Raw genomic sequence first — 26,643 nt, 5'->3', positions numbered from 1 at the left:
AGATGGTCGAACTGCTCGAAGTCGGTAGAAATCCTAAAGACGCAAAATTAATGGAGTCCTAATATTCCATTGCACGTCCCAAAAAGCAGATAACCCATTAGGAACCAAGTGAGAGATTGTCAAAATGCCTAAAGTCAGTAGAAATCTCAAGGAGCTCAGAGCAAATCAACTTAGTCGAGAAAGACATTATACGACCGAATGGCCCAACTATATTATGAACTCAACTGAATGGCCAATCTATTTGCAAATTCCACAAGTCGGCTCAAGCCAACTAAAGGTTGACATGATCACATACACCAAACCAAACTCCCAAGGCTGGGATACTTATGTTTCTACCCGACCCAATAAGCATATTAAAGAACACAAGCTAATAAGACTCCTTAAGCTTCTTCATTATGGAGTAGCTCAAACCTACTCCTATTTGGATTATAACATGTTATAACTAAATATTGACAGTTTGATGTGTTGGTTATTATTTATCGTTCTATTATTATTTACTACATTATTTAGTTTGATGTGTTGGTTATTATTTATCGTTCTATTATTATTTACTACATTATTATTATACTCTTCATATAAGTATTATTTTAATAAAAATATAGATTCACAATTTATGTTGATCCTACAAAAATAATTAGTATTCTTCAAAAAAATATTCATTCTCGTAAATATTAATTTTCTTACTAACTTGTTTTATAGACTCTTTTACAAGTAAATCTCCTCTCTTTCAACAACAACAACAAAACTCTTTCCAAATAACAAAAACTCTCAAAACCACGTTTAAGATCTTGTCACGTGCTCAATATCTCATGTAAGAACCATCATGATCATTGTTAACATTTATTATATATTACATTATTACAAGATTAATATATTTCTTTCTCACATCCATCACAAAATGGAAGTTGAATACATTTATATAATGCGGTTCAATATTGAATGCACCTTTATCCAAAGTTTTATAAATAAACAATTACATTTTTCTATTCCTTTTGACAATGATCCTTACATCTGGCGAATCTTACTTGTGCTATGTAAAACTCGATTTTATTAAGAGCTTCGCGTAAACGGCACCTCAGCTTCATAACACATGGACAACAAAAGCAAATCTTGAAGAACTAAAATATGTTTTATTCTTCTCCCAAAACGAACCCAAATAAAAACTGTTTTACATACCAAAAACGCACCAGCTAAATTTAAAACTATAAAGATGACGTGTGTGAATACCTCAGTACTACGTAAATCTTCGACCATGAAGCCAATCTAATATTTAACCAACATCAAGTTTCCAAACTTTCTAGTGGCTTATCTTTTTATCCCATTATTGAATGCCTCATTTTCAAATTTTTGAATATTGGTTAAATTTATTTCATTTTTTAAAATTAATGTGTTATATTAACTTACTAAAATAAAGTCCGTTAATCAAATAATTTACTTTTATAATTTTCTCTCTATGATTTAAACAAGTTTTCTTTCTTCTGTTTATATAATAAATCGATTCTTTATGGTTAACAGTTTAATACAACTCTTTTTTTTTCTTAAAATGTTTATCTTCCCTGTATGATTAATTATTTTTAATTAAATTTTATCAAATATTTTTATTTTATTGAATGTTTAAAATATTTCTTATTTTCACTTAAGTATTTTATTATTTGAATTTACTATTAATAAGATGACCCGTTATTTTTCTATTCTCAATTTTCACTCATCAATCAATTCACGTTTTTTTTTCTTTAATTTCTTCCAAAATGTCAATCAACTTATTACTTGTTCTCGGTCAGAAATGAGTGTTGGGAATCTAAGTGTGAGTTCAAGTCTCACATTGGATAGAAATGAAAAAATAGAGCAGTATATAAAGATGAAAAATTCATTAACTCATTGCCTTAAGGTTTTGGGTAAACAGTGGTGTCCATCCCTTATATAGTTGACTCAGATGTTATTGGTCCTTGTGTAACCCACAAGGAACCTCCTCCTCGATAGACCCAACAATGAGCACCTAAGTTTTCTTAAAATAATAAAGTATACAAATTTATAAAACCATTAAAATTTATTGAAACTTATATATAATTAAATTATGTGTTGTATTAAAATTTTATTGGTAGATATAAGAATCTAATGTATATTCCTTCTTGAATATCATGCTAAAGTCAACTATTATATTAAACAATTATAAAGAGGAAAAAGGAAAATTATATTTTTTCATATTTTACCAAGTCTACAAAGTTTTTTGGCTATAAATCAAGTAACTCTGATAATACCTTAATTTTAAAAACAGGAAAAGAAAAAATTACAGCTTTAATTATATATGTAGATGACATGATTGTTACAGAAAATGATCGAGATGAGATTTTTAGTTTACAAGAATATCTTGCATCTGAATTTGAGATGAAACAACTTAGAAACTTCAATTTTTTTTTTTGGGTAATGAAGTAACTAGATCAAAACATGGTATTTTCCTATGCCAAAGAAAACATATTATTGATTTACTATTGAAAATTGGGTTTCTTGGAAGTAAACCATTTGATACACCAATTGAACAAAATCATAAACTCTTTTAATGCTCAAATTCAGCAAGCATAGACAGAGAGATATCAAAGGCTAGTAGAAAAATTAATTTATTTGTTTCATACGCGTACAGATATCACCTATGCAGTGAATGTTGTTAATCAATTTATGCATGACCCACGAAAGCTTCATATGGATGTTGTTGAGAGGATTTTGAGATATTTGAAATTCACTCATAGAAAAAAAATTGTTCTTAAATCATAGAAACTTAAAGGTAGAAGGGTACATTGGTGCAGATTGGACAGGTTCAAAAGATGATAGAAAATCTACCTCTGTATACTTTACTTTTGTAGGAGTAAAAAACAATATGTAGGGCTTTAAACCAAATGAAACTATGAATTTGTACTGTGACAATATATCGGCTATAACAATTGCTCACAATCCTGTGCAACATGATAGAACAAAGCACGTGGAGATTGATAGACATTTCATCAAAGAGAAGCTTGAAGCTCAAATAATTTCCTTTTCTTTTGTAAGATCAGAATTACAGCTAGCTGATGTTCTCACTGTGTAAAGCAGAGTGTTTAATGAGTCTCCATTCAAATTAGGAATGTGTGATATCCAGACACCAACTTGAGTAGGAGTGTTAAAATATGCAAAATATTCTATTAGGAAATATTAAACAATCAAATATTGTGTTAGTTATAATTTATGTATTATTATAATTTGTGCAAATATTATTCCATTAATGAATGAATAATTATAGGATCCTTTTATGTATATACTATTTAAAATAGTACATCAGAATTATTCTTTAAACCTCTTACTATAAACAACTCATACTTTTCCAATTTATACCAAAAAAAAAAGTTTAAAAGAAATTCGAACAATAATATTAAAATTATAATAGTTTATCTTCATCTTCCATTCAAACGAAAACACACTTATAAATAGTCAATCTCTTCAAGTTTATTCTAATTATTTAGATTGTGATATACTTTATCATTTTACAAATTATGTTTATGAATGTTAAATTTGAGATTTTATAAATAAGATAAAATAATATTATGATTAATGTTAAATTATAAATAAATTTTTATTACTTTAATTGAAAACATCTTATATGATAAATATGTAGACAAATACGTAGTGATTTTTAATAACTTGTATATCATTATTTACAATAATAAGAAACAGTTACCTTCTTAATAAAATAAAAATAAAATATAATTTTATATTAATTAGAAAATTTCATATTTCTCTTCATGTATAAATGAAGAAAATATAATATCGGCATCAAACCTACTTAATAAAATATTAGAGCACATATCTAATTGAAAAATATTTTATTTAATAATTAATAAAAGGTTAATAAAAATTCAATAAAAAATATACTTAAATTGATAACTTTTTGAAAAATTAATTAATCTTTAAGAAAATCAGTTCCCTTGTGACTATTTATTTCTAGCAGTTTCAATACATAGTCATACAATTATGACAAAATCTTTATAATTTGCTATTTAAAAATGGGAAAATGATACTTGAACAACCATTTTTGACAACATTTAGACACGCGCACACGTGTCTAAATTTGAGTGGTCCAGTTGGAAAAATTAAATGAAAATGGACCACTCAAATTTAGACACGTGTGCGCTTGTCTAAATGTTGTCAAAAATGGTTGTTCAAGTATCATTTTCTTTAAAAATGGATACAAAGAATGCCTCAATAACTGTGTAGACCTAGAATTAGCTGGTGTTTCACGGGATATGTCTGATGGATTAATTAAGTCATAAACTTTTAATTTGTACGCTAATAACTTTCTATGTTTCAATAGACATATGTTCACCAAGTGGCAAGCACGAAAGGTAACCACTATGGTTTTGGAAGGTTAATTTCCACCTTTTCCTCCTTATAATAATCAATGCAGTTTCGTCATCCATGACGTTTCTATTATTCATTCTTATCTATTCATCTTAGCACCACACATACTTTTATAACTCACTTATCTCTTTATTTCTACTTTTTATTTTAATCGAAGATATGTATTAAAAAATATATAAATTACTGAGAATATTGTTTGGACCAGGAATATTGTTGAAAATAAAAAGATTATTCTTAGGGAGATAAAGTGATTACCAATAATTCATTATTATTCCAGGAATTTCCTCTACAGGAATATCTCATTTATAGGCGGGAATGAAGTTTGTTTTTATTGAATGAGTATTTAAGTTTATGTTGTAAGAATGAGTGAAAAGTAATGTTGTCAACTTGGTACTTTTTTTTGTTTATTTGTTTGTTTCTGAGTATAATAAATTTTGTTTTGTCCTGTTTCTTAACTTGCTATACCTTAGTTTGAAACAAACGTGTCCTCGTAGAATAAGGTTTGAATGATTTTGATCCGTTTTACATATAATATGGTATACCTAAAGTCAAAGAATTAGTTGGTGTAGGTGTTATTATTTGTTTATACCTGTGTAGTAGTGATAGTTGAAGTTTGATAATTAAATTTATTAATTTTAAATATTTAATTTTTGCTGTAAGAATTGAAATCGGGCAACTGAAAATTGAGATGGAACAGCATTCATGCTAATATTCAAATTTGACGTGGTAAAACTATCTATACACTTTATTATAATGTTTATATTTTCTGTTAATATTATATATTGAATTATAATACCCGTAAGGAAAGATATCGAGCTAATAGATAGATTAAAATTGAGAAATTTAAAATTAGATCATCAAAATTGTTCAAATATTATGAAAAGTAAAAGTAGAATTAAATTACAATAAAATGTCAAGTTAGAGTGAAAATGGGAAAGTCGAGATTGGAAGAAATGAAATCCATAAACATATATGGTTAGGGTAAAAATCATGAGCTTGGCTTATTAGAAGTATCAAGACAATTCCCCTATAGTAGAACACCTCAGTTGTATGATGGTTAGCTTAATGATACACCAAAATTGATATAAAGAAATTGAGTGATGGTTATAACAGTGCTAGCTGCTAAGAATACAAACATAAAAATAATTACTAGTAATGTTTGCTACGGATAATCCTCTTCTTAATATTTATTCACCCCAACCAAAGTGACAACATCTCTAAGCATAATAAGTAAAGAAATAATGGGTAGGACCAAAGCCAATTATACGATTAAAAAGCAGAACATAGTTTGACTAAGTTGGAAAACTACATCCACTGAGATCTGTGGGCCCCAACGAGTGTATGAATGGTAAAAGACGACTGGATCAATATCAATCATAAAATATTACTATATTGCTTAAAAAACTATTGCAGATATTTTTCCATCCTTCTTACATATTTTTGGTTATCTGTTGTCATTGACAATATATTGCAGCAGTGATGTAAAATGAATCAAATTTCCTAATTGAAAAGGTAAAGGTAGGTATGGATCTTATGAAGAAAAAAAGAGAAAGAAAGGAATTAGACTGGCAAAACTCATACTGTCGAAGCACTTGTGTGAAGTTGGACTAAGGAAGCATAAAATCCACCACTGATGTTGATGAGTGCTTCATGTTTTCCTTTTTCCACTATGACTCCATTTTTTACAACAGCAATCACATCTGCATTTTTTATTGTGGATAGACGATGTGCCACCACCACAGTGGTTCTGTTCACCATGACTTTGTCTAATGCATCTTGAACAACTCTTTCTGACTCTGCATCTAATGCACTCGTCGCCTCATCGAGCAGCAATATCTTTGGACTTTTTATTATGGCTCGTGCAATGGCTACTCGTTGCTTTTGTCCACCAGATAATTGGGTTCCCCTCTCCCCCACTAAAGTATCATAACCCTGTCATTGTAGGGAATGTAAAGCGTGAAGTCAAACACATTTGACAATAAGAACAGTTCAGCCAATACGATAGAGGTCTACTTGGAGACGTTGCAAAGACATGATAACATAAAAGAAGCTAAGAAAATGCTTGCCAGTGCTTTACCTGTTGTAAGCCACTAATGAATTTATGGGCATTAGCCAATTCTGCTGCAGCTGTGATTTCTGCTTCAGTAGCATTGCCTCCTTTTCCATAGGCAATATTGGCACGTATTGTTTCATTGAACAAAACTGGCTCCTGGCTTACGAGGCCCATCTGCTGTCTTAACCACTTGAGCTGTAACTCACGAATTTCTATCCCATCAAGTGTGATTTGCCCTGAATCAGGATCATAGAATCTTTGCAATAAGGCAATCACAGTGGATTTCCCACTTCCACTTTCACCAACAAGAGCTACTGTCTGAAACGACAGTTTTAATGGTGATCATGAGACGCTACGCACATATGCTTAAGCTAAACTATATTGAACTGAGATTGATTAGAAGTATAAAACTCAAACTCTACCTTGCCAGAATGGATTGTCAAGCTGAGGTCACGGAAAATCTGTACGTCAGGCCTAGAAGGATATTTGAAGCTCACATGACGAAGCTCAATTTCTCCCTTAACACTATCCAATGTGGTGCCAGACTCATCACTCGGGTCTATCTCCGACTTCTTATCGATTATTCCAAATATTGAAGCAGTAGCTGTCTTGGCTTTGCTCGAGTCAGGAGCAAAGGAGCTTGATTGGGAAATTCCAATCGCTGCCATAGTTAATGCAAAGAAAACCTGCAAAAGATGAAAACAGATACAATTTTAGGAAGTAAAACCTAACCTTGAAATCTAATACTCTTTATACACTCACTTCCCCCTCAAAAGTATATAATGAATGTTACGAGTATGAAGGAGTTAGATACCCGGAAAACACCCGAGAAGGTTGTCTTTCCAGCTTCAACAAGTCTAGCTCCTGCGTAGAAACTGGTTGCATAAACACAAAACAGTAAGAAAAATGAAACCCCAAATCCTGATCCGCTGATCAACCCTTGCCGTATCCCTGTTTTCATGGGACCCTCACATTTCTTCCTGTATAGTTCCATAACATTGTCTTCAGCACAGAAAGAAGCAACCGTTCTTATGCTTCCAACTGCATCATTAGCAACTTGGCTTGCTTCTTCGTACATCATCTGCAGCGACAAACATTCATTACTGAAAATTTATCTCATTGCCTGGATAATAGTTACTTTTATAACTTTGTGCAGCTATTGAAAATAAGACTAACCTTTGCATCTGCACTGAATCCCTTCATGAATTTCATTTGAACATATCCATTTACTCCGATCAAGGGAATCAAGACAAGAATAATTAGTGCCAGCTGCCAAGATGCGACAAAAGCAATGATCAAACCGGCTACTGCAGAGGCTAAATTTTGAACCACTAGTCCTAGGGCATCACCAACAAGGGCACGCACTGAAGCAGCATCTGCTGAAAGCCTTGCACCTACTGAACCACTTGAGTTTTCAGGCTCATCAAACCAACCAACCTCCATGTTGACAACCTTCTCGAAACACATTAGCCTGATACGTTGGATTAACTTACTTCCTGCCACGGAGAAAAAGTATCCTCGGGCAGGAATTATGAGAAACGATACAATACCAAGGGTCATAAACATCAGTGCCCAAAAGTGGGAGTCCTTCTTCATCTTATCAAATGGTTCATAAAATGTCTTGATGACACTGGAAACCAGCAGGCCAAATATTGGAAGTATAACACCATTTATTATGGCAGCTACACATCCAAGTAGAAGAACTGGAATCTCTGGCTTGTTAAGGGAAGCAAGGCGGCTGAGTGGAACCTCTGGTGCTTTTTCTTTGGGCGTTGAGCTTTCATGTTCAGGATCAGAAACGTTAACACCAGTGGGTAAACCGAAGGAAACTGAAAATGAATGACGGCTACTATTCCCTAAGGATGACCCCCTGCTAATAGATCTTCGAAGTGATCTCCTTTGACTAGATTGTCTAAGAGATTCTGCAGAAAGTTCACTCTTGCCAAGATGGTCTGCATTCTGTTCAGTCTCCTTGCTTATTTCTTGTAGGCGTATAAGCTGAGAGTAAGCTCCCTCAGGATCCTTTAGTAAATCTGAGTGTGTTCCTGATTAATAAGCAAGATATAGCAAGATATATCAAGATATAGCAAGATATATGCAAACAAAATTGAGAAGATTTGAATTATACTCTACACGCAAACAAAAGTACGAGTCAAAATCAAAGAGTTAGTCACACACACACACACATGGTCAACAGTTCAACGAATGAAAATCGAAAAGAAAGCACGTTTTCAGTGAACTGGTGTGTACCATTCTCAACCATCTTCCCTCTATGAATGACAGCAATCATATCAGCGTTTCTCACTGTACTCAAACGATGTGCCACTACAACAGTTGTTCTGTTGACCATGACCCTGTCTAGAGCCTCCTGCACTATCCTTTCAGACTCTGCGTCAAGTGCACTTGTGGCTTCATCCAGAAGTAGAATTCTCGGATTTTTTAGGATTGCTCTTGCAATGGCAATGCGTTGCTTCTGCCCACCAGACAACTGAGTTCCATGTTCACCAACCAGTGTGTTTAGTCCCTGCATAAAAAGTTGAACGTTAACTCATGTTCCCAGATTACGAATCAAGAAATAGCCTTAAGTTGAAGTACACTGGTTATAACTTAGAACCTGTGGAAGTTTATCAATGAATTTAGCAGCATTTGCGAGTTCAGATGCAGATCTTATCTCTTCAATTGTTGCTCCCTCCTTTCCATAAGCAATATTATCCTTAATGCTAGAGGCAAACAACACGGGCTCCTGGCTGACAAGGCCAATTTTTCCTCTGATCCACCTAAGCTGAAATTCTTTCAGGTTAATGCCATCAATAAGAACTTCACCAGCCTGTGGATCATAGAATCTTTCTATCAAGCTGATAACCGTGGACTTTCCACTTCCACTTTGTCCAACTAACGCTGCAGTTGTACCACTTGCTATATGAAGAGAAAATCCATTGAATATAAGTTCCTCAGGTCTTGCTGGATAACTGAAGTAAACATCCCTTAAATCTATTTCTCCTTGAATATCCTCTAGAATTTTTCCATTTGGATCATAGGCATCTATCTCTGGCTTCCTTTCAATAGTCTGGAACATTTTATAAGCTGCAGCCTGACCTGCAGCAAAAGCACTCATGCTAGGGGATGCTTGCCCAAGTGACCTATGATATGAAAAATATAAGAATCATGTAAAGAAGTTAAGGATCTATTTATTTCTATATGTGGCTACTTTTTGGTTTTGTTTAAAAAAATTGGAATCCCAAACTTCCTTAGCAGAGGAAATACTTTAAAATAAAATGCTACTTACATCGAAGCAGTTAGGAAGGAAATAATCACATTAATCACCGTGCCCCCATTATATCCTTTTTCCATAATCATTTTTGCGCCAAACCATACAGCCAAAGCATAACCACCAAATATCACCAACATAACCGTGCCTAGGCCCACTGCAGCAATGGAACCTTCACTCACTCCTGATTTGTAAGCATCCACAAGAAATTTGCTATAATTATTTACAGCTTGCTTTTCCCCAGTAAAGGATGCAACCTGGAAATATTCATAGGGAAATAAAACATGATTATCATACAATGTCAAGACGTAAGCAACAAGAAATTAGTACATTCAACCGAGAAATTATAGAATTCCGCAGATATCTTCTCAGGTTTTTAACAAAAAAACATACGGTTCTTATTGAGCCAATTGTCTGTTCGACTACATGTGAAGCTTTTGCATAAGCCGTCTGACCTCGAGAAGCCATCCTGCCTATGATTAATGCCATGGACGCTCCAGAAAAAACTAGAAGTGGAAGAGTGGCCAACATGACACAAGTAAGAAGCCACCCTTTGACAAATGCTACCGTAAATCCCCCAACGAAAGTTGCTATTAGCTGCAGAAATTTCCCAACCTGTTCAAAGGCACAAATTTTCAGCAGATTCAAAGTGGCTTGAATGCAAAGTGGCTTTATGCTCCTAATTTGCATTCAAGCCAGCAAAATTAATTATCTTTTGCAGGTTGCAGCATATGATAGGTACCTTCTCACCCATGGCATCTTGAATAAGAACTGTGTCACCTGACATCCTCCCTACCACCTCTCCGGTGCTTGTTTCCTTATCAAAGAAAACAATATCTTGTCTTAGAATAGTTTTCAAATACAATCCCCTAATTCGTGCTGCCTGTCTCTCCCCCGTGACCATCCAACTTGTCACCTCTGAAAAATGAAATGGTTCTCTCAACTTCAGTGTCTAGAGAAGTCAAATGGTTCAACACAAACCTAAGTGATCCATCGTAATGATAAAATACACTTACGGAGAAACGCTGCCATCCCAGATCCTACTGCCAAGTATACAAATTTTAGAGAAACCTGCAGTTTTATCAATCAAACAACCTAAGATCTCATTATAACTTGTAACAAGGCTTCAAAAGCCGAATCGCAAAATAAAAAAAATCTTAACCAACCAAGACACGGTTGTGTTTTTACCTTGGATACTGCTTCCACCACGTTAGCATTTTGCTGGTTACTACCGAAGCTATCGATCATTTGACCAAACAGCAACGTCATAATAGGCAAACCCATCCCGTTCCCAATGGCACCAATAGTCCCAACAACCATCAAAAGAATGTCAGTGGAGTCTGCAAAAGCGAACAGCTTGAAAAATGGAACTGTCTCGGGTTTTTCTTTCTGTTTACTCTTTTCTTCTCTTTCCCCATTAGTGCTGCTTTCTGCACGATTCTCTGACGTGCTAGCGTCATCATGCTTCCTCTCTTCATCATTCTCCACACCCATGTCAGATCAGGGCTTTCTACTCTCCAACTACGCAAAATTAACAAACAAAATGAATTCAAAAATCACTACTCCGAAAACCTTAACACCTCAAAATTACAAACCAAATAACTAGCAATTGACAACGTAGATTACGGACTCGGTGATAGGTAGAAAAGAAAAAAGAAGCTAAACAACACACTAAAAGACCTTCTACTTTCTTTCTTGGATTGAAACTAATTTCATTGTAAAGGAAGAATCTTGAGATATTTCAATGCAAATCAAGTTGTAGGAGCCAGCTAGCATTCACCAAATGAAACTTCAAGAACGCGGAGACGTGAAGCAATCGTTTGCTTCGAGATTCATTCAGACTATCGGAAACAGAGCAATAAATGTAAACAAGAGAGTATGGGTTGATATTGATAACTCAAACAAAAGTTTCAAGGCAAATATATAACTTCTGGAAACATGCCGTTTCGGTAGTTTGACGAAAGAAGAAAGAAGAACACACGCTTGAATTCGCGGATCCAGACAATAAGCAAAGGATGAATAACTAATAGCTCATTTCATTTTGTCACCTACCACAGTGCAAAAAGAAAAAAAAAAGAAAAAAAACTCATTTTTTCTTCTCCCCGGAAAGTTATAGTAACCGTTAAAGGAAAAGAAGAAAAATGGTGCACTTAAGTCAAAGTTTGCCACCATATCATATGCTTCATTATTACAACACACACAATGAGTAGTTTCCGGTTTCAAGTTTCAACGCATGAGTATGAACAGACAACAAATTGTGTAGAGAGAGAGGAAGAAAGAAAGGAAAAAGTTTATTGTATTTTTACCTTTGGAAAGAAAAGTGCAAGAGAATAGGGTCTTTGTGTGTGTGTATATATATATTGTAAGGTGTGAAGAAAAAGAGTGTAGGATGGTTCTTACTGAGATTTCGACAAAAGTATTATTAAGAAGATTGTGCGTTGGAGGGTGGTTATGTAGAAATGTTCACATATATGCCATTGCTTAAATAGCAAGCATCATCTTCTTCTTCTTCCGTGATGCGCAAGGACACAATAATGAATAGATTGACGCACATATATACTCATACACTAAATATTTTTAATTTCTTTCTCTAAACTTTCCATTGAATCCTCACTCTAGGAGTCACAATAAGGATCACCCCGTTTTGACTGAACCCGTCAACTATAATCAAACTAACATAATGTTGCATTGAATGTTCAGAAAGAGATTAATTAATGAGCTATTTTAAAATTTAATTAATTAATTAATTAATCTCTTAATATGATAAATTACTTAAATTATTATCTTTATATGTATTTTTCTTATGATCCAAAATATCCAATAAAAATTTCACAGAAAGGTTTTCTCTTTGTCTTTCCATCTTCAAAGTGAGATATTTTTAAATTCAAATATCAGTGTGTCTATATTAAATACTGTAATAATGATTATTTTATTAATTATTCATTAATTATTTAGTAAAGTGTGTTTTTATATTAAAGTTTATTTTTTATCTAATTAAATACAAATCATAAAGATAATCACTTTCATTAATTTGCTTAATGTTATATTAATATATTTCAAGTCTTAATCTCTTTTAATCATAGTTGATTCTCGCAAGCCTTGACCGCCATGTGCTTTCTAACATGATATGGTGTTACCAATAGATATAATCATAAACACTGTAGTTTAATGATATCAAGCAAGTATTTATAATAGTTTGAGGTAATGTTATCATGATTATATAGTGATTATACAGATTGAGATGATTTTAGATGCTCAAATCTCGTGACTATGTTTGATATTTAATATATATATTAAAATATAATTAGAACTTAGATACAGTGTGTATCATGATTAGCCAAATCAAAGACCGTGTATCGTGCAAAGTCACAACGCGAACCAACATGGCATACACATATATATGTTTTAAATTTTCAATTAAGAGCTTTGCTCCTCCATCACCCCATATTTTCCTTCCACCTCCTTAATCTTTTCTAAATTTATCCTTTTTACTTTTTACTTTTCAATTTTACCAATTTTATTTTTTATTTTTTAAAACCTAAATCTCAATCCCTTTTCACTTTCACTTTCTCTTTCACTATAGCAGCAAGTCCCCACTCCTCAGTGTCACTTTCTCTCTTTCTCTTAATTTTCACTTTTGTTAACACAAAATTTGACAGAAAAAACAAATTCTGCATGGTATAAATTTAAAACATTTATAACTTCTGATGAATTTTGAAGTATCATGATTCCATAATATAATCTGCTAAAAATTTCTTCTCCACTTTCTTGTCTTTAAAAAACCAAACTTGAAAATCTATGCTTAAAATTACATCCGTGCTTACAATGGTGCAATGAAAGAGAAGTATTTTTGTTGTGTACAAAATAAAAAGTGAATAAAATAAAAAATAGTTAGTTCAGTTTATCTTCTTTTTTTGTCAAATTTTGTGTCAACGGAAGTGAAAATTAAAAAAAAAGAGAAAGTGACAGTGGGGGATGGGGACTTTCTGCTGATAGTGAAAGGAAAATTGAAAGTGAAAGAGGATTGAGATTAAGATTTTAAAAAATAAAATGTAAAATTGATAAAAATAAAAAGTAAAAAAGATAAATTTAGAATTTAATAAAAAATTGACGAGATGCAGGAAGAAGATGAGATGGTGGAGGAAGCATCACTCTTCAATTAATTCATAGTTTTATTTCAATAAATAATAATATCATTTATCTGTCTTGATTAATTACTGTTAAATTATAATTAACATGATTGAAATTTAACTTATAATTAATGCTTTAAGATATAATATTATACTTATTTAAATTTTAACTCTCTCATATATTTTTTTTGTATTTTTAATTGAACTTTTATTAAACTTTTTTTTCTATATATTGGTATTAAAAGATTTTATAATTTTTAACTATTTAATTTTTCTTTTAATTGAATGACTACCAATTGTATGAAACTCGGTCAAGGGCGCATTCACCCATAAACTACTACTGAGCATAAAGAATATGTTTAAGGGCGCGTTCAACTGTGAACCTTAATTACATATTCCTCAACGCATAAAAAACATAGAAAGCATTCAATTACATATTCCTCCCAAATGACTGTGTTAAATATAAATAGCAATCAAGCGATAATAAGCGTACACTAATCAAGTAACGGGATTGAATAAATATAAATTGCAAAGTGGAAGATCTTAAAAATAAGAATGAACAAGCAAACAATTATCTTATAAATTCAAACTGTAAGAGTTGTGTACAAAAAACGTCGATCCTATCAAGATTAGTTTATGTCCTAGAAAATCGATTGCAAGATCGACCAGCAAGCAAAAACAAAAAATTGTTTTAAATATTTACAAAATTAAATTAAATCATAGTTCTAGTGGGGCGATGGTATCTTGAGCAGCTTCAGAGTGATCGGAGGAGGAAGCCCACATCATCTTTGGCAGCATCATCTTTATCAAGTATGGCTAATTCCCTATTGTAGAAATTCTTCTGCATATCGAACTTTCCCTCCTTTAAAGGATGCTATAAAAATAAGTTGCATGGTTGAGAGCCTTTTGAAAACCAGCTCATGCTGCAACATTACTTGCCACTCGGTCTCCTTCAGTTTGTCAGTAAGGGACTTGCACTTTTTCTCCCAGTTCCTCACATTTGTTAGGGCCATTTTGAAGGCAAGAAAGAGGTCATCAACATTCTGTTGTAGCCGTCGATTTTCCTTGATAAGGTATTGTTCCTCCTTCAATGATTTTGACAACTTATGGGACAAGTCCTTCTCCCTATCAACGCTCCAGACGTGAGCGATATTCACGTTTTTTAGCTGAGCAGTCAAACTGGAATTGGCTTTAAGGGCGACATCTAGATCATCATGTGAGTAAGCCAAATCCTTCTCTAATCGGGGAATCTCAGACTGGTCGTCGCCCGGAGTAATTCACTTGCTAAGTAAAGCTGTCCGAACATTCAATTCGGCTAGGGCATCCCACACCTTCGAAAGACACTTGATTAACTCCTTTTCAACAGAAGAAAGGTTGAAGGGGACCTTATTACCAAGCTTCAGCTCGATACCAAAATACCCTTGAATAAGGGAGCAGACGTCTCGCCCCAAATGTGCTTGGAGGACCGGGAAGACTTCTCCTCATACTTCCTTTTGTCTTTTTCATGGTCAATAAGGGAAGTGAAGATTGTGGATAGTAGGGCAGCATTCAGGACAGGAGCGACATTGTCTTTCACTTCGATCATTACCTTGATCGAGCGATTGATAATAGTTGGACGGGTGGAGGTAGGCTCCTTGGACAGATCAGAGTTGTTGACAAATGTCGGGTGCTTATCTAGCATTTTCTTATACAAATCCACCTTTTTTAATTCTTGTGCGCCATGATATATGTAACACAAGCAAAAATTTAGCCAAGTTAAAAGTTGCACAACAAAATAATCGAACAAGGAAGGACTATTTACCAACAACATCCTCATCAATATTGCGAGACTTATAACACTTTATATGCACTATGGTTGATAATCAGCGAGTGAGCTCCTCTAACACTTTGATGACATTTAACTGATAAATATAATTTAAATACTATATCTGTGTGTGTATTGTCTAATATTTATTTTAAATCAATTTATCATTATCTGTATGTTTATGAATTCTAATAATCTAGGGTAGGTAAGATGCCAACCTATCTTAAAAAAGCCTCGTCAATGACTTTAAGAAAATGTATAGTAATTGGTGGAGATCCAATGTACTCATGGTAGGATTTATCACTTAATTAAAAATATAATAATACAAATATTAACAAATAAATAATTTACTATATATATATGTGTGTGTACACGAAAATAAGTGTATATTTTTATATGACCTAATATATAAATAACTAAATGACGTGTTTCAGTATATATACAAATAAAACTTATTTTACAAAAGCACCTAGCAAAATAATTTGTAAATCATCTTGAAAAAAAAATTGTTTTCCTTCCTAAACTCTACACATGTTTTGTTTTGTTTTTTTGTTTCATTGGGTCACATTCTTCGTTGACTTTTTGGTACATCACAATCCGTTTATTGGTACAGCAGACTGTTCGATCACGTTTGCAACTTTACCTTATCTTTACTTTTTATATTAATAACTAAATAGAATTAATTTCATATATGTGCTAGTGCTACTAAATTTTCAATAAATGAGCGCTTGAGTCTTCCTACCAGATTCAGTTATAGCCGAATTTTCTGTGTAGAAGAGTTGACTTCTTATTTCTCTTCAAAATGTTAAAACTAAGTATCTGTAACATGATTTTGTCATAAAATTTGTTATACATAAAATACATTATATTATTCTGAAAATTAACTTTAACTTTTTTATTTTCATTTTCTTATAATTCTACCATTATAAAATAACTTATTTTAAACGGTTAGATTAAAAAAAATTACTTTTAAAATAATTTCATGTCTCTTTTTATATGTATAGAATTGGTAATTTACTCAAAAGCCCAACAAATATTTTTTTAATAATAAATTTAATTTACAGATATTATAGTAATTAAAAAATACTGTTTCTATATACTCTCTTAAATGCAATGGAAACACCTTACAATCTTTCTCTTCAATCCCAAAACCGATCCTTGACAATGTCTTATTTGGTATTTTGCTCATTCTTGCAACCTCAAAATGACTAAAAGAAATATAGCCAATATGATATATTTTGGTAGTGTTAAAATAATATCAAGCTAGCAGAAATCACAGAAACTCTCGAGTATAATTAATCATTGATTTTCTGATTTAAAATAATATTTTTCCTAAAATCGAATTTGCTATAGATTTTATATTGCATTAAAACAAAATTTATATTTTTACATTGAAGTGTTAGAAATGCTATTAAGTGTCACTTTTTGTGAGAGATTCAACTCTGAGCATCACCATTGAGTTTTAATATCAATGACATATATATAAATAATTGAGTTTATAGTCATTTGTCTTTTGTGGATATACATCTATTGTATTTATCTGTAATTAATTTGTATTTATAACACAATTTATTTAGTATCAGATAACTCTTTTATATACTAGCTTATTTTTTTATGTTTATTTATCTATTTTGCAATATGTAGATGAAAAAATAGGTAGTGATGTGTTTCTAAAAGAAAGTGATAATAATGTAGAGTAGTTCCATAACTTGTATTTGTTTTCTTATATAAAAATTAATTTTTGAAGAGTTATTGTTCTTTTTAGTTTCTTTAAATATATTATATTATTATAATTACTACTTCTAGATAATTGTATTAATACTACATTTATTTGTGTTTTATTAATATTATTATAATATCTTATTTATAGTTTTATATTATTAAATATAATGTTATATTAACCGTGGCAATTAATTAAAGAAAGAAAGGAAACTATTATAAAATGAAAATATAAAAAGAAAATGAAGATTCAACTTTAAGCATAATTTCCGTGGGTACAGTAAAAAGTAGAAAAAAAAATAAAATAAACGGAAAGCAACAAAATTGTTGAAAGCTCACGAATCGCAAGCATGCAAGGTGCGGATATCATGTGATCTCCTTTTTCAAAATAGAACGCATGAAAGAGGAGTCATCCACTTTTTTTTTTATTATAACACAAATAGTAACATTAAAAGGTTTCAATTTACCTTAACACGTCAATTTTTAGGTAAAACAAAGTATATTAATCTATCCAACATATCGAACAAAATGAAGAATATTCTAGTCTTAACATAATAAATCTATATGCATGCTTTAGGAATACAGTGTCTAATTTCTTCAAAATACAACAATCAACTTGTATGTGCTAGATGAATTAACATACCACACAAATGAGAAACACGAGCATATTAACAAAAAAATGTTGATAATATACTATAATTAATTAGATGCATAGCACAGTACATAATCTATTCAATTCTTTATCTTTTTCTATATGATATACATATATGTATATTACAAAAGCATCTTGATTAATATTTTGGAAAAAAAACAAGTTATTGTATTTTATATTTTATCATTATCATTAATACAATAAAAAAGAAATAATTTAATATAATTATAACTATAAACGAAATAACGCGCACACATAATTTTTTTTATTCTTGAACTCATTAATAATTGAATTAAAATAAAAAGTTTTAGTATTTTTTTTAATGTAAGTGACATTATTCACAAGGAATGCATCTACTATTTTATTTTACAAACTTGCTTGACAATTTTTATTATGGAACACGATTTATTGTAACTAATATAAGCAAAGAGTTTAGATAAGCGAATTAAGTGATCAATAAAGTAAAATGGATTTCTTTTTGTAACATTCCAATTCAGTAGATTTATATTACTATAATTGAATTGTTACAATTTAGGTATTAAGCAATAAACCAAACACAACATATAATATATATTTACAGTATTTGAATCTCATGGAACTTCTCAAAATATAATAAGTTTTCAAACCATTGATGGAGCCATACAATAAAAAAATTGTATATCGATGTAAAAACTATACTCTTAATCGTTCATCAATAATCTCACTACTTTTCAACTCTTCTACATGTATCCTCGTCTCTTCATGTATAACATATCATTGCAAGTGAATAAATCACAAATAAACACAAAAAAATAAGGTAAGTTAATGTAAATTTAAAACTTATAAGTTTAAATAAAAAAGAAAATAGACTAACAATTCATAAAAAAAAACACACGACTTTAAGAAATTATACAATTTGCATCAAATCTAAAGGCTCTCATGACCATTCATATGCCAATAACTAGTGACACAACCTTTGAAAAACTGATGTATTGACTAACTCCCTAAGACCATACATGTGACATTACTCATTCACTCCTATTTCTCATTAGTTATAACCATAGCATGTATGCCACAATCCATAGAGCATGACAGGGTAAAATCTATATCTCACGAGCTAGACTTATGTTGACTCACCCTAGACATATGAACCTCCATCGACTCTTACAATTAATTATTGTCATCCATGAGTCAAATTACTAGTAGAGTTAAGATGATCTTATTTCAATCTTTATTGTCAATACACCCCACACTAAACCAAATTATTGTAGTGTTCCCATCCTAAGAATCATTACCTCATAATTCCATTCATATTTATCTTAATTTAAAACAAACATTACCGATATGGTCAATACAATCACAAAAAAAGAAACCAAAGAAAAACATATCACACATAACTCATTTATCACATTCTCATACTATCTTAAATCATCACACCATATCATACCTATGTATTTTACCTCAATCCAAACTCATTTCATAGCATAAATCATATATTATTTATTTCAATTTACATGTTAATAATTCATCATTTATTTCTCATTACATTAACATAATATTCAATTAAAATATTTTCATTAAGTATATACAAACGATGAAAACAATTTCTCTAACCATAAATGTCTAATCAAAATTTCCAACAATCAAAGTGAAGATTCATATATCTAGGATCATTTTCTGAAATTTCAACTCAATCCAATGGTTAAGTAAATGGGAATCCCAATTTTCCCAGGATATCTAGGAAACACATATTCGCCCAACTAGAAGTTGGCTCACCCAACAATAAAGCCTCCCTTGCCTTTCTGTCAACATAAATTTTGGCACTCACTTGCTCGCTCAACGAGTCTATATAAACTAGACCTGAGATTTTACATAACAAGAAGTACCCTAATCCTACAATAAATTGTTTTTCTCCCCACACAAATAAAAATAAGACCAATTTGCTTAAAATGACTCATTGGAACCAAGAGTGCCACTTCACATTGCCAATCCCAAAAATCACAATTAAGACCATATTTACAATTTTAAACCTCAATTCAACTTATCTCGTGAAATTTAGATTCTCGAACGCCGCTTCGCTTCGATCATGACAATCTCGTGAACGAAGACAACACCATCAATGACACTTATCTCTTTGCTTCCGCGAAGATCCACGCATTTTTCCAGTGATAGCCGTTATCAGAATGATGCAGTACCGTACAGGCTAAGATGCTACGGATTCAAACCAGAGGTTAATCTGGTTTAGTATTTAGGTTTTTTTGGTTCTTTTGGTCTCTGATTCTGAAAATGAGTGGATTGAATTTGAGTTTATGTTTTGAATAGATTGATGTTCGGGAAATATGTGTTGTAATACTCACGAAAACACGAACAAAGAAGACGTTGAGACGTGTATATACACTTAAATGAAAATGAGAGAAGGAGAGAGAGGAGAAAAATAAAGATCGAAAGTTGTGTTTTTGGGAGAGCAAAAGAGAATCGGGGAACGAACAGAAAGAGAAACCTACTCGCGGTGAAAGAGAAACCTCCAACGACGAACGAAATGACAAATGACAGAGGTACAAGCAAATAAACCAACAAATGTTCTTGACGAAGAACAAACCGTTAATGACAATAGCAAAGCAAAAAGAAAGATAGAGAATTAACGAAAAACCTTCCTTATGTGATGTTTCCAGAATCACAATGTTTTCCTTTCGATCTCTAGAGACTCCTTTCTCATACCTCTTCTTTTTTTCTCCGCCGCCGCTACCAATGCCTCCCTCCAAAATTTTAAAATTATTTCTAACACCTGACAAGACAAGAGTGGAAATAATTTTGAAGGAAAACATATATGAATAAGGATGTGTCTTTAGGTGACTAAAACCACCTGCATGGCATGGCTGTATATAACAAACTTAGGTCGATTAAGAAGGAAAACAAATTAAATGGTTCCAACTTTAATAAAAATTATCTCTTTTTTTTTTTACTTTCTCTCTTTCTTTTATTTCTATATGCTTTCATTTTTTTTTATAAATTATTTTTACTATTTTTATTTAAAATTTTTCATTTTCTAATTGTTTTAATTTCCTAATTTTCTAAAAAAAATTAATTAGTTTATTATTGATATATATATATATATATATATATATATATATATATATATATATATATATATATATATATAATACAAATGTATGTATATGTATATATTATTTAAGAAACCTATTTAAATACTTATTTTTTAAAAAACATTTTTGGTCCGGGCAAAATTGAATGTTAATAAAGTGTTATTGTTAATACCACTAATTTTAATTAGATTTTTTATTCTTTATAATATTTAATTTTATGTTTTATTATTTATTAACATTAAATGACGTTTTTTTATTAAAAATTAAAAAAGTTACCTAATTTAATTCTCATAATTTTTATAAGAATATTTACAAAAGTAAAAGTAATATTAGAATTTTAAAATAAGAAAGATAAAATATATTGAAATGAATTAGTCATTAACAAAAATAAGAATGTGGATAAGAGACATTAAGGCTGTGTTCACTTGGAGGAGATGATTTGGGGGAGAGTGAGTGAATGAATTTGAGGGGATTTGAGAGTAAATTTTTTTGTTGTTTATTTGAATGAATTTGGAGGTAATTGAAAGTGAATTTGAAAGTAAAGTTTCTTAGAATTAGTGTAGGATTTGATTAATGTGATAGATAAAAAAATTTGTTTAATTGATAGAAATTGAAGATTATAAAAATACCCCTAGTTGTTAAAGTAATATAAAATGATACTTGTTAATTTTATATTTAATTCTAAAAATATTCATAAGGAGAAAAAAAATTAATTTTTAAAATGTAAAAAAAATAGTAATTTAATAAATTGAAATAATAATAATAATAATTATTATTATTATTATTTTTATTTTAATAATAATATTATTATTATTTTTATTTTAATAATAATAATATTATTATTATTAATATTATTATTACTATTATTATTATATTTAATATTATTATTATATTTATTATCATTATTATTATTATTACTATTATTATTATATTTATTATTATTATTATTATTATTATTAAAGATGAGAAACACTCCTTTCACACCTAAACATGAATTGGCAAGGGAGGATAGATACGAGAATTTCTCATCAATCCCTTCAAATCATACCTCTTATGTAATGATTGAAGAATAAAGCAATCTCACATTTCCTCGCTCTTATTTCCTCACAAATCAATCAAAACGAACATCATTTTTGTTCTTAATCTGTCTTCACAAATTGGTATAAACAGTAGTTTCTGTAGAAACGAACAGAAGTAAGGAGAAGTTGAAAGGAAGGAAATTTATTGTATTATCAAATAACGTGTTAAAGTGCGAATATGGGTACATCTAAACTTGCACTCATTGAACTAGTCAAGATTTACATACCTAATATCTAATGTACAAAATGAGTGCAGTGTTAAAATCTAATAAAAATATTATGTTTAATATAAGTTTATTTTTTATTTATGGATTTATATATGATTTATATATTTTTTGGTCTTTATATTTAGACTTATGATTCATTTTTTTCAATGCTTTTTTAGTTTATTTTCTATATTTTTAAATAGAATCAATATGATTTCTTTCTATTAAATTAGTGTTAGCATATTTAGAAGATGATCACATGTTTGAACCCTCTTCTCCATCTCAAACCCCTACTTTTATGGCAATACAACTCCACCATTCACACCATGTTGATCATGCCTCAATCCTCTTAACCTTAAGTTGTTAGGAATATAAGTATGAGTTCAAAGTTCCATATTGAGTATAAATAAGAAAGTTGAATGATATATAAATAAAAATAAAACTAATAAATATCAAGCTTTAGGGTTTTAGGTTGAATGTGGTGTCAAGTCTCGACAATTCATACAAAATTAAAAAATTATTCACGAGCTCTTCGAGAAAAAACTTATATGTGGTCACCTTCCAAAAAGATATTAACATTAAACATATCAGACCACATTAAATCTATTTAAAAAACATAAACCTAATTATAGATCAAACTTTTACTTTTTTTTATTCCTTCACTTTATCCTTGAATCTTTGAGTAATTCACTTATATTTAGCATGGATTATGCTTTAGTTTATTGGTAGCTTAGAAAATAATTTATTTTTACATTTAGCAAGGATTATGCTTTAGTTTATTGGTAGCTTAGACAATAATTTATTTTTATGTTTTCTTGTTCATAAAAAAATTAACTTTGACATATTCATGTGATGTTATAATCCTATGTTTATTTAATTTATTTAAATTTTATTGTCAATAATAGATTGATATGAGTGACAAAATAAGAAACCTTAAAACAAGATTAATATTATAATATTGTATATTTTTTTCTGGTATTTTTTTACGGGTCTGTAAGTCCATAAACCAATCATTATGGGAGGCAGTCTAGCAAAACTAGCTCACACATTCTTATGCGAGATTCGGGTAAGTTTTTAGTAGCCTAATGTAGGGCTAGTCAAAACTATATCTAACAAAAACTATTCCGATAAATTATGCAAAGTGTTATTAAACTTAATTATTATTTTGAATTATTAATATATGAATATTTCAAAAATATATTTTTATTAATTTTAATCAAGTAATTAGTTGTTTCTTGTATCAAATATTAAGACTCGCAATCTTATAATGTGGTACCGACTTATAAGAAGGAAAAATGGAAAAGATAAGTATGAAATTACACAAATGATATTAGTGACACTCTAATATTCCCTTTATGATTGATTAAATATTACATATAAATCGTAAAATGAAAGTACCAAAAAGAGTATATATACGTAGTTTTGTCCAAACAAAATTCAAGGTGTCGAAGAACTTGTGTGACGTTGGACTAAGGAAGCATAAAATCCATCACCGACGTTAATGAGTGTTTCATGTTTTCTTTTCTCCATAATGACTCCATTTTTGACAAAGCAACATCTGAATTTTTTTTATTGTGGATAGACGATGTGCCACCATCATAGAGGTTCTTTTCACCATCACTTTGTCTAATGCATCTTAAACCACTCTTTTTGACTCTGCATCTAATGTAATATATTTTTACAGGTTTAATGGTTTTTTATATATCCTCCAATAATTTTAATTTACTTTATTTTTCTCTTGAAAAAAGCGATGATAAAATGTATCAAAGTCTTGGACAAAGATAAATTTATCAAAGCTAAGATATTAGAATCATATTTAACCCTGTTAAAACATATTGTAGAATTGAGTATCAGAAATAAACTTCCTTGATAAACACAATTAACTTTTAATTTTTAAGAATACTTTAATTAGGTTGTCTATTAAGAATATTATTAGATGCGATGGTGATACATTATTCTTATTTCCATTCTTACTATTAATAAAATACAAAAAATGTACACCTTAAACAATCAAAATTATTGATTATGAAATAATAACATTCAAACATGAAATGAGTTGATAATAAAAGTTTCATGAACTCTCATAATGAAGAATGATCTTAGAGTATATTTAATCTGACTTTTCTTTTTTATACATAGAAAAGGTAAGTTACATACTTTTCCTTATAAACAATTTCTTTTTATCAAAATATAAGAAAAGAAAACCTATATCTACATAACCAAAGTTCTTTCTATGGTTATAAGGAAACAAATCGAAAAATAAAAATAAAGAGTCTTTATTATGTAGATTTTATAAAAATTACAAAATATATATTATTCTTCTATAACATTACTATTAACATGATTATCTTTTAAAGTTAAATATGTTTTTAATTTTTAAATTGACACAAAGTTAAAATTTTCTTCGTTCCAAACTTTAATACAACTTATCTTAAAACTTTAAAAATAAACAAAAATATAATCCTCCTAACTTAACTTATATTTTTTTTAAAGTGTGAAACGACATTTAAGTTAAAATGCCTAATCTAAAACACCATTTAATATATATAAAAAAAATTAACATTGTTGAATTAAAATAACTATATTAATTAGGATCAAAATATATAAAATTTCATATAAAAAAAATTATAATTTCACATGTAAAGTTGGAGACTACAAACTTATTTATAACTTATATATGTACATTTATTATAGTTTTAAAAAATTGTCTTATTTATTCCTTAAATAAAACAAAATATTCAATTATTCACTAACTATTTTAAAACTATTTAAAAATATTTATTTGGATCTAACAAAATATTTTTATAAACTCATTTTTATAAAAGATAAAATTTAAAATTATAATTGTATTTTAAGTTTAGAATTACATATTATATAATTTTATTCTTCATTTGTCTAAACTACCTTTTTTTAAAAAAAAAAATTCAGCTTTCTACTTTCTCTCTATTTTTTTCTAAATTTTTTTAACCATGCTTTACTTTTTTCTTTTCCTTTTAAAGATAATAGCTAGAAGACAACTAAGAGTAGACATAACTTAACTAACAAAATTTTGATTAGGATATATATTATTTAGTTTCTTTGATTTTCAAATTCTCCTTTTTTTCTGTATGGTTTTGATGTAATGTTAGAGTTGTCATGCATAAAATATTAATATTTATTAGTATTATTGTTTGTTGGTTTTGAGTTCAATGTTCAATTCATTCTTTTTTTAAGAAGTAGAGTTTCCTAAAAGGTACGATGTGAAGTCCATTATAGTCAGGTTTTTTATTTAATTATATCTAAGAGATAATTAAATTATATTTAATTATTATATATATATATATATATATATATATATATATATATATTAATTTAACCTATCTTAATATTTGGAGAACGAGAGAGAATTTTATCATTGTATCAATATTTTTATTGATTTTTGTATGACCGATAGAAACATATTAATGAGTGTTGGTATATAAGCTGAGGTATATAAAAGTTACCATGATTCTTCTTTTAAAATAATGGGAAGATGTGGGACAATATAAAAAAATAAGAGCTGAGAAACTCTTCATCTGAAAGGTTACATAAATATTAATAATATTATTATTCTAACTTTCACAAAAAGATCTATTGTAATAATTATCTAGAAAGGGTTTGAAATCTTTGGCAACTCTATCTACTAAGTAAGATTTTTAAATTTTATTTTTCATATACTAAAATATAAATATGAGATTAATATAAAATAAAATCATAATATATCAAAATAAAATATAAATATTTTTCTAAATTTATAAAAACTATTTTTCAAATTTACATAACTATATTTTAACTCAAATAAAAAAATGATTAACATAATAAAAAATATTTATAATAAGATTATATAAATTATTAATTTTATAATTACCTTTTTATAAAAACTATTTTATAATTTATCAATATTTCTTTTATAATTTATTAAAACTTTTACTATAATAAAAAAAATGAACGAACATATTTTCACTAGTAAATGAATAGAATAAATAGAATGAGTGCCAATATAAACTAAATATAAATATAACTAAATAAATAAGCAGAATAAGTACATAATTAAAAATAAATTACTAAATGGAAATATATATATATATATATATATATATATATATATATATATATATATATAACATTGATATGAATAAATCAATAACATGAAGTTAAAAACATTTTACTAAATAATTATAAAATAAAGAAATAAAATAAATAAGATGATAAATATATAATTTACTAAGTATAAATAATACACTG

At 29.4% G+C, this 26,643-nt stretch overlaps 1 protein-coding gene across 1 annotated transcript; it reads right to left on the bottom strand.

The window, feature by feature from the left end:
* Window positions 1-5,756: 5,756 nt before the first annotated feature.
* On the bottom strand, window positions 5,757-11,740 carry LOC124840444 (ABC transporter B family member 11-like). Its single transcript, XM_047316502.2, has 13 exons — window positions 11,388-11,740; window positions 10,896-11,228; window positions 10,724-10,778; window positions 10,450-10,625; window positions 10,101-10,322; window positions 9,726-9,964; window positions 9,054-9,579; window positions 8,690-8,963; window positions 7,616-8,484; window positions 7,254-7,520; window positions 6,862-7,125; window positions 6,464-6,757; window positions 5,757-6,318 (listed from the first exon to the last, which is right to left on the bottom strand). The coding sequence occupies exons 2-13, from the start codon at window positions 11,199-11,201 to the stop codon at window positions 5,962-5,964; spliced, it is 3,849 nt and encodes a 1,282-aa protein (XP_047172458.2). The 5' UTR covers window positions 11,202-11,228; window positions 11,388-11,740; the 3' UTR covers window positions 5,757-5,961.
* Window positions 11,741-26,643: the final 14,903 nt, after the last annotated feature.

This window comes from Vigna umbellata, chromosome 8, assembly GCF_029865625.1.
Source record: "Vigna umbellata cultivar VRB3 chromosome 8, Vumbellata_1.0, whole genome shotgun sequence".
NCBI lineage: Eukaryota > Viridiplantae > Streptophyta > Magnoliopsida > Fabales > Fabaceae > Vigna > Vigna umbellata.
The sequence above is the reverse complement of the archived record's forward strand: the minus strand, read 5'-3'. Positions and strand labels throughout refer to the sequence as shown.